Source organism: Delphinapterus leucas, chromosome 21 (assembly GCF_059928025.1).
Source record: "Delphinapterus leucas isolate spDelLeu-1000000601 "Yukka" chromosome 21, BTC_Dleu_Yukka2, whole genome shotgun sequence".
Lineage (NCBI taxonomy): Eukaryota > Metazoa > Chordata > Mammalia > Artiodactyla > Monodontidae > Delphinapterus > Delphinapterus leucas.
The window spans coordinates 5,636,902-5,650,499 of NC_143149.1; the positions used below are offsets into that span (position 1 = coordinate 5,636,902).

At 38.9% G+C, this 13,598-nt stretch overlaps 2 protein-coding genes across 5 annotated transcripts in view; one reads left to right on the forward strand and one right to left on the reverse strand.

The window, feature by feature from the left end:
- Positions 1-3,318: 3,318 nt before the first annotated feature.
- Positions 3,319-11,665, forward strand: SPATA4 (spermatogenesis associated 4). The gene is made up of 6 exons (XM_089903568.1): positions 3,319-4,194; positions 4,892-5,021; positions 5,406-5,524; positions 5,630-5,850; positions 7,816-7,929; positions 9,113-11,665. Exons 1-6 carry the CDS (start codon positions 3,983-3,985, stop codon positions 9,253-9,255), a joined length of 939 nt encoding a protein of 312 aa, XP_089759694.1. The 5' UTR covers positions 3,319-3,982; the 3' UTR covers positions 9,256-11,665.
- Positions 8,427-13,598, reverse strand: part of WDR17 (WD repeat domain 17) — an 82,374-nt gene continuing 77,202 nt past the window's right edge. For 3 of the 4 annotated variants that reach the window (XM_022570815.2, XM_089903565.1, XM_089903566.1), the window contains one exon: positions 8,428-13,209. In XM_022570815.2, coding sequence (XP_022426523.1) covers positions 13,090-13,209 — 120 coding nt within the window. In that variant the 3' untranslated portion in view covers positions 8,428-13,089. Of the gene's footprint in view, positions 13,210-13,598 lie in introns of all 4 variants that reach the window. The other variant, XM_089903567.1, reaches the window with a different exon arrangement.

Below are 13,598 nucleotides of genomic sequence, written 5' to 3' on the forward strand. Positions count from 1 at the left end.
TAACTCATCTCTAGATTACTTATAATTCCTAACACCACATAAATGCTATGTAAACAGGTGCTGGCAGGAGGTAAATTCAAGTTTTGCCCTTTGGAACTTTCTGGAATGATTTTTTCTAATATTTTCTATCTGAGTTAGGTTAGATCCACAGATGTGGAACCCACAGGGCCAGAGGGCTGAAGGTCCTCACACATTTACACTTTATAAACTGCGCTGTAATTGCCGAAAGCCAGCTTCTAGGCACTTTCTGTGGGAAGTCTCCCTGTCTGACATTTGCTTCTCAATCAACAAAATACTCATATCAAGTAAAGCTCTTCTGAATTTTCTCATGTTGACATAGGACAACAACAGTTACGGGCTGCAAGGGCTGTTTGGCTTGCGCAAAAGTTGGCTGGGTCTTAGAGGATGACTGTGGATTAGTGAACTTGTTCAGGAGGTAACTTCAGTTGTAGCTGCTTTTCCATTTGAGGTATTGTAACTGAAAGCGGGGTCCGGCTGCTCGCTGCTCCAAAGCCAGTGAAGAGGCCAGGCTGGTGGAAAGTTTGCTTTATTTTGGGCGCCGGTAACCAGCGCGGGGAGGGGAGGGAGGACTCGTGTCCAAAGGCCAGCTCCCCCCAGTGGCAACCAGTGGGCAAGCGCTTTTATGGGCAGAGAGAGGGGGCTGCCTGCAGAAACAGCACAGGCAGCTCTGACGGTCATCTTGAAACTGGTCATCGGTGCTCTGACCAGTGTCATCTTGATTGTTTTAAGCACAGTTAATCTTCGGTTCCAGGGTTGGTTTGTTTCCATTTCTTGAGGCCAGTTCTCGGAATGCGGCAGCTTATGTCATGGCTACAGCCTGGTCACCACGTAGTTAACTTCCCCACCTGGTGTGGGTTTCGGTATCTGTAAGACAGCTCACAGGGCACGGCTCAGAATATGATCTATAGCCCTTGAGAAGGAACTAAAGGTCCTTCATTATGCTTAATGACTAAACTAGTATTATTTGGTCTCCTTTGCCATTGTTTCTGCATTTTCTCACTTCTCTGATTAAACTTATTCTTTGGCTATAGTTTTTCCACAGACAAAGGGCAGGCGGAGGACCTGGGGGACAAGAACCATAGGGTGCTGCTCTGTTTCAGTATCTTTACTGGAATAAATCACCACAACCCCTAGCAGCTGTTATGCTGCTACTGATGTGCAAAGTGTTTTTTTCTCCTCTCTAACAGCCTGCAAGAACCACAGAAAGCCGCCTGCTTTTTTTGAGCAGGACAATAGTGCACGTTCATCCTCCTGCCGCAGGTCAAATCAAGTTTCTGGCTCTCTGCCACTAGGTCAGCAGAGGCTTTTGAGTGTCGTATCATCCCACAGAATACCCGGCTGGTCCACTCCATTCGTGATACCGTGGATCCAGTGAACGGGAGTAGCAGGTTCTTTAGCTGCCCTGGTAACATGTAGATGAGCTACTCCAAGTATGAAGCAATGTATGATTCAGCAGGAAAAGAGAGTAACTCCACGAATTCAACAAGAATTTAAGATAAGGAAACGGTCAAACAGAACTAAAATGAGACCATCAAACGAACAGAGATAGACCCCTAGTGCTGGAGAGCAAAGGCAAGGAACAGGGGTTCTGAGAGTCTAGAACTTGAAGGGAAAGCCCTACAGACCTTTGACGGGGCAGCGTATACAGCAGGTGCCTGATGCTTAAGGGGCGCAGAGGGGCGGTCCTAGAGTAAAACCTGGGGCTTGGAGTTCTGAGCGCTTCTCAGTGGTCGCTGAAACCTCTGAGGGAGTACGCTGAAACCTGCTCCGGGAATGGAAAACAAAAAACAAAAAGCAAAAAAACAAAACAAAACAAAAAAAAACCAACCTGGACGGTGGCACCAACTGCCCCTGCCCGCTGGAGCTTTGTTGCCATGGTAACCTTCATCCAAACAGCCCTTCTCCTTTCCTCTGGTCTCCTGGTTCCTCTCTAGTTCCCCCTAGTGGCAGGATTTAATACAACTCAGCAAAGGAGAAACTACAGTGCCGAGTTCCAGCTCCATGGGGCAGGACCTAGAAGGGTGTATTTGAAACAGAGACCTATTTGCTTCACAATTGGCACATTTGCTACAGGAAAAAAATTCTAACTCCTAGCAAGACTGTTCTCAGTCAAGCCCCAATCTATAGCCTTAACTTACCTCTCTAGCCATCATCACCGAAATCTTAGGGTAGCCCCACATGCCAAAGCCTAAACATTTTCTCTGACCTTAATGGGTTATTTGTTATTCCTTAAAACTCATAAAAAACTATCATATCATAGATCATGTCTGCTTCTGCTCACACTAGTAACTCTGTGTGGAACTGTCCCCTCCCCTCTTCATTCCACAGATTTCCATGATCGTCTTAGAAATATCATTTAAACTCACTGAGCCCTATGTGTGTACACTGTTCCAGGCTCTTCACTCATTTAACTTAATTTAATCCTTCAACACAACCCTGTGAGGTATATCCTATTTATTTCCATCTTTTACAAATAAAAGTGGTTAAATAACTTGCCCAAAGTCACATAACTAATAAAAAATAGACCTGCTGCTCCAAAGCCTCTGCCTTAACCAGTTCAAAATACCGCCTTATAAGATTCACATCAAAGGTCACCTCCTCTGAGAGGACTCCTACACTCCCTCCGGCCAAATTATTTGCTTCCTCCCTGATACTAATATATTTTTACCATGGCAGAGCTTTTCAGAGTGCATGATCTTTTTTCAGGTATTTATATCTCTGTACCTTCTATAAATAATCTAGTGCACAGTTGCCCAATAGATCTTCCTGCAGTGATACTGTGGTATCTGTGTTGTACAGTGTGGTGGCCACAAGCCCCGTGTGGCTACTGAGCAGTTGAAATGTACACAGTGTTACTCACTTTATTTTATTGAAATTTATTTAAATTTAAATCGGAACAGCCACGTGGGGCTAGTGGCTACCATATTGAATCATGAAGACCTAGTGCATAGCAAAGCACCGAATAATAATTCCTCAAAAAAAAAGTTCACCAAGTGAATGAATCATCCGTGAAAGACACATTGGGCAAAGAAAAAACACTTGTATAGCTCCGTTTTTCTTTTTCTTTTTCACCACATACAGACTCACATTGGTTTACTTGATTAATAGACATGTCTATGAATACACATTCAACAAAATATTACATAGCTCCACTCTCAAGACCTATCCCATATTTTATCTTGCACAGTAATATGTATTACGAACCACATTTTTTTTTTACTGTAAGACTTTTTAAAGGATGTTAACAACTCTACTGTGTAAATATTTAATTTATAATCGTCTGTCCCTGCTCTGCAATCCTATTTTTCCCCCTCTGTACTGTTCACTGATAAATCCCAAGTGACTAGCTCAGGGTCTAGTAGGGACTCAATAAATATTTTTCGAATGAATGAATGAATCATGCCTACTGGGGCATCTTTGTGAAGTGTGAAAATCGAATTTACAAATCGCTTTCGAATATGTAATTTTTATGAACACGGCGTAATAATTAAGGAAATAGGTACGTTAAATTTTGTAGCCATTAAGCATCTATTCATTTCAATTTTGAAGATTTTTTTCATTGGCATTTTGGAACAAAACCCTATCGTTTCCAATTTCCAAACAAAAACTGTCTTTGTCCTCTGAAAGGTCCTCACAACCTCCTCCAAATGCTTGACTGAAACTAGGCCTTCGACGGGGCAGAAACCACGATATTCAAAATGTCCATTTCTAAGGGAGGGCCCTAATCGGTTATTCTTCACGCCAATTAAAACGGAGATTGAAAGCTCCGCCCAAGGCTTAAGCTCCCGGAACCGAGTCCTCAGTGAGGCCAGGGAAGCGCGTCCGCCAACCCAGAGCCGCAGGACCCCAAACTGGAGGACCCGCGAGGCCCAGGGCGCCCGCGCCGAAGCCCCAGCCCCGCCGAAGCCCCGCCCCGCCGAGGCCCCGCCCCCGGTGCTGCCATAGAAACCCAGAAAGCGCCATGGCTGCCGCCGGTCTGGGAGGCGAGCTTTTGACACTGCCGACGGTACCCAAGTCACCGTCACTTGCGCCACGTCCAGCCGCTCCCTTGCGAGGGAGGCCTAAGAAGTGTCTGGTCTATCCGCATCCCCCGAAGAGGTCCCGCGTGTCTCCGTCGGTTCTGCGCTGGCTCCAGGGCCTGGATCTCAGCTTCTTCCCCAGAAACATCAACAGGTGCTGGAGCAGGGCCGGCCCCCGCCGCCTGGCTGGAGCCTCGGTCGGAGCAGAGCAGCCCCGGGGTCCGCGCAGGGGCTTTCTCCTGGGATTGCCCCCGCCCACTCACCACACACACACACACACACACAGACACACACTGCTTGTTTTCTTAGGGAACTGACCTAAAAAAATAGGATGGAGCATTTCAATCGGTCAATCAGTCAATCAATCATTACATAGACTTGAGCTAATACAGACTGCTTTGGTGACTACAAAAAAAGTAAAAGAGTCCAGGCTCTTTCTTCAGAGACATTGGACATTAATACTAGTGGCAGTTGATATTTGCTCTGGGCGTGCAAACTAAATTCCATAAAAATAATGACTTTGTTGCAGGCAAGGACTCTGGTTTACTAATTTCGGTATTCCTCAAGAAAGACACGCCTGAAAATTTCAGTGTACCTAGGTATCACATGGGCATCTTGTTAAAATGCAGGTTCGATACAAATGAATAGTTTGGGGTTCATAAAAAGAACACCATGGCCTTTGGTGTGTGTCCTCTTACCCAAAGTTATTCCATAGCAGGTCCTCCTTGGAGCAATGGTACAACAACATTCTGTAAGTTGCTGCCAGTATAGTATATTAAATTGGTGTTAATGAACCAAAATCACAAACTGTGTAAGTAACTGCATTTTATTTCCTTATTTTTATGGATCAGGGATTTTTCAAATGGCTTCCTGATAGCAGAAATATTCACTGTACACTACCCCTGGGACCTTAAATTGTCATCCTTTAAAAATGGAACTTCTTTAAAAGTCAAGTTGGATAACTGGGCGCAGTTGGAAAAGGTAAATTAGCAACCAATGACACTTTTAACTGTTGAAAAGTTTATGTTTGAAGAGGTGTATTCTTGAGGTCGTGGATTTCTCTGTATATGCGTGTGTGGCCGTGTTTTAGGACGCAATGCAGCTGGGTAGGCAGCTTGTTTCCTTGTATTGAAAAGAAGGTTATTAAAGTTTATGTCATGAGTCACCTGTGAAACTGAGCATACTCATTTCAAATTGGAGTGGGATATAATGGTTGATTTTCTTGCTGAGTAATAATAACTTAATTAACATGTTAAACCTCAAAATATTAGTTGAGAATTAAAGGGGGATTAAAGTGAATTCACAGTAATTGGAGATTTTTATAGAACTTCTTATGGTGAAAGTATTCTCTTTCTACTATTACAGTTCCTGGCGAGAAAAAAACTTAGATTACCTAAAGAACTAATCCACGGAACAATTCATTGTAAAGCCGGAGTACCTGAAATACTGATACAGGAGGTGTACACCTTGTTAACACATCGAGAGTGAGATATTTGGAATTTTCTAGTAATATAATATGAAACTTTTGATAATATAAATCTTATTACTAAAATGGGGCTTGTCAACAATATTTATTTTTTTATTTCCAGAATTAGAAGTATCCAGGATGACCTTGTGAATTTCACAGACTACAGTTACCAGATGCAGTTGCCCCTGGTCCCCAGATCCACAGCTTCAAAGTCTATTAAAGATAACATTAGGTTATCAGAATTAATAGGCAATCCGAACAAGCTCAATAATGAACGTAAAGTAGAGTTCCTCTTCCTTTTACAAATGTTGCAAAGAAAGTTGAGCAGAAAACTGAATCCAAGTGAGTTTTCTTGGAAATAGTCAACTGGGTTCTTCCAAGCTTAAGAAGGCTCTTCTTGAGCACAGATGAAAGAAAAGCCTGCCACTGTGCCCTGAATCATAGACTTGTTGTAATTTCATCTACTGTGACTTTTATTGTTATTAATTCAGTCATACTTATTACCATATATGTATTCATATCTATCATATTATTTTGTGCTTTTAATTTGTTCTCTGTTTCTTGGTTTTGTCTTACCTATTTTTCTTCTTCTTTTGGACTGAACTTTTATCCAAAGACTTTTTTCCTCCCTACTAATTTGGAAAATTATAAATTTCTACTCTCTTTAGTGCTACGCTAGAAACTTTAACATGCATATTTATCTTAGTCTAAGAGTAATATCTTTATTCTCTTCCTCAAACTGTAAGGACCTTACAACACTAGGACACTGACCAATCCCTACCAGCCCCCTCCCCACTTCAGTTCTTTTGTTGTTCAGCATTTTGGTTTTGCCAAGTTATTTTTTTAACACTGCAAAATCAGGTATCATTATTTTTTATACCGAATATTTGCTTACATTTAATCTATCTCACTATTACTTCCACTCACTGGGTCTTGTCGGAATTCCTGGAACGAAACACAACCATTCCATTTAGTCATCAGTTTAAATGTCCATCTTAGTGCAAAGCTAACCTATCTCTCTGCTGTCTTCTTTGGAACACATTTTCTCTTTAGCCATGGACATACCTCAACACTTTCGATTCTTGAACAGAATTCTGTTATCACCAGTGTTGATTTTTGAGAATGCTGATTTTAAGCTGCCAAATAATTAATTGTGATAATCACAGTTCTGGGAATGACCAGGGTGGTGTTTAAGCATAAACAGGGCATGACCTTAGAAATGACCAGACACGTCTGGTCAGAAATGACCTTAGACACGTCTTCCAGCCTCAGTGAGGGTGAGCTGCTGAGGAGGAGGTGATCTTTAGAAGCACAGTGAAACTGATGCCCAAGTGCTGCAGTTGACAGAATTAGTTAATAAGAAATACGGGAAACATGGAAAATAATTTTGTCACTATTTTTACAGTATAAAAATGTTTGCAAAATGAAATAGATACTGTATGGTTTTACTTATATGAAATATAAAAACATGTAAAGCTAACCTATGATGATAGAAGTCAAGACAGTTTTAGTTTTAGGGTACTGTATGGGAGAGACAGGAAGGGATTTTGGGGTGCTAGCACTATACTATTTCTGGATCTGGGTGATGGCATCCCAGGTATGTATTCACTCCAAAAATTCTTCAAACTGTAAACATACGATTTGTTCATTTTTCTGTACATATACTACTATTGAATGAAAGCTTATTGGGACTTCCAGTGGTTAAGACTCTGTGCTTCCAATGCAGGGGGCATGGGTTCGATCCCTGGTGAGGGAAATAAGATCCCACATGCTGTGTGGCCAAAATTTTTTTAAAAAATAAAATAAAAAATAAATTGGCTGAATTAAAAAAAAAAAGCTTAACAAAAGACTAATAGGAACATAAGGATACTGTCTTTAAAGTAACTTTTTTTTTTTTTTTTTTTTTTTTGCGGTACGCGGGCCTCTCACTGTTGTGGCCTCTCCCGTTGCGGAGCACAGGCTCCAGACGCGCAGGCTCAGCGGCCATGGCTCACGGGCCCAGCCGTTCCGCGGCATGTGGGATCTTCCCGGACCGGGGCACGAACCCATGTCCCCTGCATCGGCAGGCGGACTCTCAACCACTGCGCCACCAGGGAAGCCCTAAAGTAACTTTTTTAAAGCAACTATTTTGTGCATCAGAGATGTGAACCATGGTGGAGAGGGTTATTAACCTATGTATCCACACTGCTCTCAGGAATATGATACAACAGATGTCTAAATAATTTGCTTAATTTAAAATTGTGGTGTCGTATTTTGACCATGGCCATAGTGAATTTTTAAGAAAGAATTTTTGTTTACATTTTATAGAATGGTTTGAGGTCAAACCAACAGTGGGAGAATCGACTTTCAGTCATGGTCCTGCCCAAGCCTGTGGGTGCAAATGTAATTCAGTCGTTTCGAAGGAAAGAGTTGCTCCTGTGTGTAAGTTTTTAAAAAGTTTTTCCACTTGTTAAAAATGATGTTTTTGTTTTATTTTATGTTTAAAATTTCAAAATAGTTAAAATGTTGGTCTAGGCATTCAGTCTAGAACGGTGCAGCAGGTTGGTATGTGTGCTTTTGGATAGGTGGCGGGAGCATGCTGTCCGCTAAGAACCAGTCACAACAGGGGAAAATCCCAGACCAGCGCTGCCCCGCCTGCTACTATAGGAGCCATTTCAATTCCGATTTCAGCTTTAAAAAGTGTGTCTGAAACAGGGGAAACTCACTGGCAGAACTCAAAACTCAATCCTGTAGCTGCTAGATGATGAATCAGTCCTAAGGCAGATACAGACAACCTGCACACCTAGACTTCCCCATCACCTGTTTTACAAGAAGCCACGAGTTTAAATCCTGTTAATTCAGAAAGCACTTAACACCAAAGCAAACTGTAGCCAAACAAGGGCCAAAGTCAGCCTCTGCCTGACTTTTTGGTATAGCCTGCAAGTTAATGGTTTTTACATGTTTAAATGGTTGACAACATACACCAAAATTGCACATAATGGTACTGAAATCACAGCCTGTTCATCTGAAAAGCTTCTAATTATCAAATAGAGTGGCAAAAATTAATTGTAAGAAAGGTTACCTTTTTTTTTTTAGCACTTAAGTTCCTCTCTTTGTTTACCTAAATCTAGCATCTAGCAAAATAGTGCGCCAAGGGAATGTAGATTTCTTAGTTGTCACTGGCCCCTCATATTAGAACTGAGTCACCTAAAGAGTCTGAGTGGCCGGCTTGGATGCCTCAGTGCAGAATTCTAGAAACCGAATTCTGAATTCTGTATAGTTGCCAAATCTAAGCACTATTAAAATCACGGCACTGTTGCCTCACCTGCTTTCTGAAGCAACATCTAAAAATAGTTGAGCCATATTCAGTATCAGATGCACCAAAATAAGCCCTGGGTATTTTTAGGCTCCACCGATGACTTTTGGAGATGGTGGCATTCAGGTTTTGTATTTCCGACTACTGTCATGCATGCTTTAAATATTCTGTTTACCAGGCATTTAGACTAACCTGTGCTCAGCCTGTTGCCAATCGTGCTGCATATGTCTGGTATGTTAGAAACACAGAAGGTCGTATACAATATTTAGTAACCACAAATGGATTTTAATGTTGTTTATTTAAATATTACACCAAATACAGGTAATGGTGACAATCCACTTAAAGAAATTCACATGAAGCGAACTGGAAAACGTTCTTCTGACTCTATGAAACCTATCAGATCAGAAGCATGGAAAGGGGACCCAGAAGAGCACCTGTGTGATGGGCTTTGAAGAAGCGATGCCACCACCTCTTGCCACTCTAAAGGGATACCGTCACCTAGTCTTGGATATATGTCAATAATAAGTAAATTAAAGGGGTGTCTTATCTATAGTTGGGCTGAAGAACGTATTTTTTAATTCAATTCAACAACCATTTATTCAACACCTGCACCTAGTAGTGTTGAAAATACAAAATCAGTTTAATTAGTATAGAATGAACAAAAATAAGTTTAAAGGTACAGTTAAACATAATTCACCAAGACGGGTGAGAATTCTTTCTCATAAATTTTGTAGGAATGGCGAATCTACTTTGTAATATGTTTTCCTCACTAGAAAGAGAAGAGCCATGCTACGAATATGCCTGATAGTATTTATTTACACGTCATGTTCATCAACAAAATTTATTCTGAATGATTATTACTGTTATACATAGGCCCATAGAAAATCTTGCCCACTTCCATACATAACTTTACTTAAGCCATCAAAAAAAAAATAGTCATCTTTCCTGTTGATACTGAGTTGTGGGGAAGGAAAATCATGGTTTACTTGGTGTTTAGCAAACAATTTAGTTTGATTTAAAAAAATGCCTCCTCCTTGCTGCTATGCCCCATATTTTTACTGCAGGGAGACAGAAGCAGTGATATACTGAAAGACTGATGACAGTTCATATATTCTCAGTAATTTAAAATTCATATTTGGAAAATTTCCTTCAAGTGGAATTATTCACGTTTTTATGCTATCTCATTAATAGTGTCATTTGACTTCCAAGATGAGTATTACTAATGCTGAATCCCATGATATGCTTGTCAATTTCCAACAAAACTCTATTCGTCTTTCTGCATTTTTGAAGCCTTAGAGAGTTTAATTCGAATTTCTACCTCCAGAGACTTCCCTGTTTAATCTTACCCTTCTGGATAGGTAACATTTAGTAAAAGAAATTAACGAGAGCCCTGATGAAATAGATGACTTCTTGGGAAAGGTTTAGAAAATTATGAGAATAATTTTTAAACCGTAAAATATAGTTCCTTAGGAAAGGATTTTAGAAACAAGTCTTCTGAAGCTCAGCTAGAGAAACGTCCAGAGAAAAGGATTAGATTTGGATAAACAGTCAAATAATAGGTTTCTTTATTCTCTTGACTCTGTTCAATCTCCTGAAAAAGCTACTCACTCGTGGCCTGACCTTGGTTAAGTTCCCAAGACCCCTGTGGGACCTACGGAGAGTTTTGAAAATACAGGAGAGTCTGGAAGCTTCATATCATAGTGACTAAGGACATGAAGGAGGTGGGGATATGGTGAAAGTAGGTAACGTCAAGAGCTTCTTAAGATGAGATGTGTCAACAGAAGCCAACACTTCAGGCAAATCTAAGGAAGGTCATTTTCTTCACAAAGTTTCTTCACAAAGATCTTTGACACAAGGAAGCAGTGAACTATTCTCGGAGCTACAGCAGCCCCTATAGGAACAGAACCTTTCAATCGATTGGCAGAATGCTCATCACGGGAATGGAAGCTTCTGTGATATGCTGTTTATATTAATTAGTAAGCCTCTTTTTTCTCTCTTTTATACTAATTCTCTCTTGTATACTAAACACTGTAGTCAGTGTTTCTTACAAGTGGAGAATCACCCTCCTGAACAGCCCAATCACATGATTTTTCTAGGTTTCTAAGCAGGGTCATAACCCAGATGGACAGCGCAGCTCTTCATACCTCTGATGACTTTAACCCAGAATTTAGCGAGAGATGGTGTCCTCTCACTGGTGGTTCTAGGGACAAGACTGATGTTCATCTTAGCAGTTAACTGTGTCATATCTGGCTTTAACTGCAGTTTTTATTAAAATCATTGTCTAATGAGACTTCTTTCATAAAAGCATACTTAAACTTGCAAAATAATTTGTCCACATTATCAGTAATATGGACACCTTCAAATAAAAACAAGTTCACATTCTTTGTTTGGGTTTTCATGCATACTAAACATAACAATGAAATTTAACTTTATAAATTTGTAAAACTTTTGTTTTTCATATTAAGACACATACAGATCAACATAGTCAATGACATTTTATGAAGAATTAGTAGTCATAATATTAAGGTATAGAACATTGTTGAAGTCAAGGAATAATAGAATTGCATTTGAATCAATCAAATTTAGGCTTTAGACAAATACTGGGTTATACCTCAATGGTCTTCATGTGCTAAAGAGTTGTAAGATCTTTTTCATACTTTATACATTAAAATATTATTTCTTGCATTCGTTAAAAATACAGAAGAATGTAACAATTGTTTATATATGTATAACTTAATACCTTTGAAGTATTTAAAGCACAGATTAGGGTTTTTAATCTATTTTAAAACAAAACAGAGAATGATAGCAGGATTTAGACTGCCACTTTTTAAGTGAGGAGATTTCAGTGCATATATGCCAATTAATAATACCCCTCACCTAAAAAAAAAAAAGAAATCTGAATTACACGTATCACTAAGGGTTAAAAAGTACTTCTCAGATACGATTTACATTACCCATTGCATCTCTGAGTTGTATACATTCTCTTCTATAATATTAACTATTTTCTTTATAAAATGGAATTTAAGGCTAAAATGCTTTTTTTGTGGAGTTAGAAGTAGGTCAGTGTGATAGACAGGTACATAATATATATTGTTTTCTGTTTTAAGAAGCTTAAGAAAAAATTTAAAGTATTTTAAATGCAACAAGTTTAAAGATAATAAAAACCACCATTATTCTAGTTATATGAGCTCACCCCCTAATTAGACAAAACACCTGTATTATAAATCTTGTAAAACAGCTTGAGTATCAAAGTACTATTCTTCCTAGTGTGCATTCATTTCGTAAATTTTGAAGTCAGAATTCTAGTACAATTGAAATACTTGTCGTCACGCCTCAGGCTTTTTAAAAATATCGACAGATGCACTATTTTAATAAATATTTTTAAAACTTGAATTTACATAATATATCCCAAATTTCAACTAATATCCTATTTACTTACAGAAATTTATTTGAAACTAATTTTCATCAAATAGTTTATTATAACTATATTATAATGTAACTTGATTAGAGATTATGTGAATGTTAAATACATTAATCAAAATTAATAGTCATAAATTCCAAATATCTTTTTAAATAGTGAATTATCATCAAATGCAAATTTTCACATAGATTTCACTGCATTTTGTGTTTTTCACCTCTAATTTTTTTCATGCTTATATAGCCTATTCCTTTATAATTAGACATTTGAGTTTCAGCTACAGAACTTGGGAATGTTTTCTCTTTAAAAAAATAAAACTCAAAAGTACTTTGCGTACCCATTTATTGATATATATTAAACTTATAACTGAAAACTTCGATTAAATATGAGCTAAAACTAGTGGTTTACTATACATTTTATAGAGGACAATACCAGTGTTTGTTAACTTGAAGATCAGTTGTACACACCTTACATTTCGACACTTCAAGATATTCAGTCACCCAAATACTCTAGGCGCCGACTGCACGTCAAGCACGATTCTAGGTGTTGCACTATTTTATAAGTTTCAGTGTTTCAGCAGTAGAATATTTGGTACCTTTTGTGCTTTGTGAAAAGTTGATATGCTCCTTTAGATTTGTCAGTCCTTTATAATTTAAATATCACCTTCCTCCCACATAAGGAGACACCTATTTTTCCTTGAAATTATATAAATATTTTATTTGTTGAAGTTAACGAATAAAATCAGCTGTGAGTCCCCACTTCCCACCTCCTCCTCCAGACCTTTGGCTCTTGGACAACAAAGGTTAAAGGTAATACTAACCGGAAAAAGGTCTTTAAAAAAACAATTAAGTGTGAGAAAAACCTTCTGTCAAAATGGGTTGAGTCGTATTCCAGTCCCCAAAGGTGAGAATGGGTTCACCTTTGCCCACATCAGAGCGTCATTCAAGGAGATGGTGGATTTCCCATCTTCAAGGAAAAATACAGGGCCCTGCACAGTGACAGTCAAGGGAAGAGAAGATGAGATTATGAATTTGCAATATGTTTTTAAACTTCCAGAAACAGGCTCACATGAATAAAAAACCACTGGTGATATTTAAGCAACACTGATAGGAAATTTATAAATAAGAGAAAAATTAGATTCTTTGAATTGCCACCAAATAGAGAAACATTTTAAAATATCTTAACATTATGCCCTGATGTCTTTCAAAATAGAATTTAGTTTTATAATTTGAATTCGTTAATTACAATGGCGCTGTCAGTGGCAATAGGTATTGCTAACCTATTAATTACTACAAAGTTAACATTTATAAAGGCATATATGCCTAATAATAGACTTTAATATACCTCACTCTTTTAATCATACAGCCTACATCAATA

What these genes read in the sequence shown, in the direction of transcription:
- SPATA4 (XM_089903568.1), top strand. Translation starts at nt 3,983, where the DNA reads ATGGCTGCCGCCGGTCTGGGAGGCGAGCTTTTGACACTGCCGACGGTA. An exon ending in ACTGGGCGCAGTTGGAAAAG is followed by an intron (nt 5,022 to 5,405) that starts GTAAATTAGCAA and finishes CTACTATTACAG; the next exon opens with TTCCTGGCGAGAAAAAAACT. An exon ending in ACCTTGTTAACACATCGAGA is followed by an intron (nt 5,525 to 5,629) that starts GTGAGATATTTG and finishes TTTTATTTCCAG; the next exon opens with AATTAGAAGTATCCAGGATG.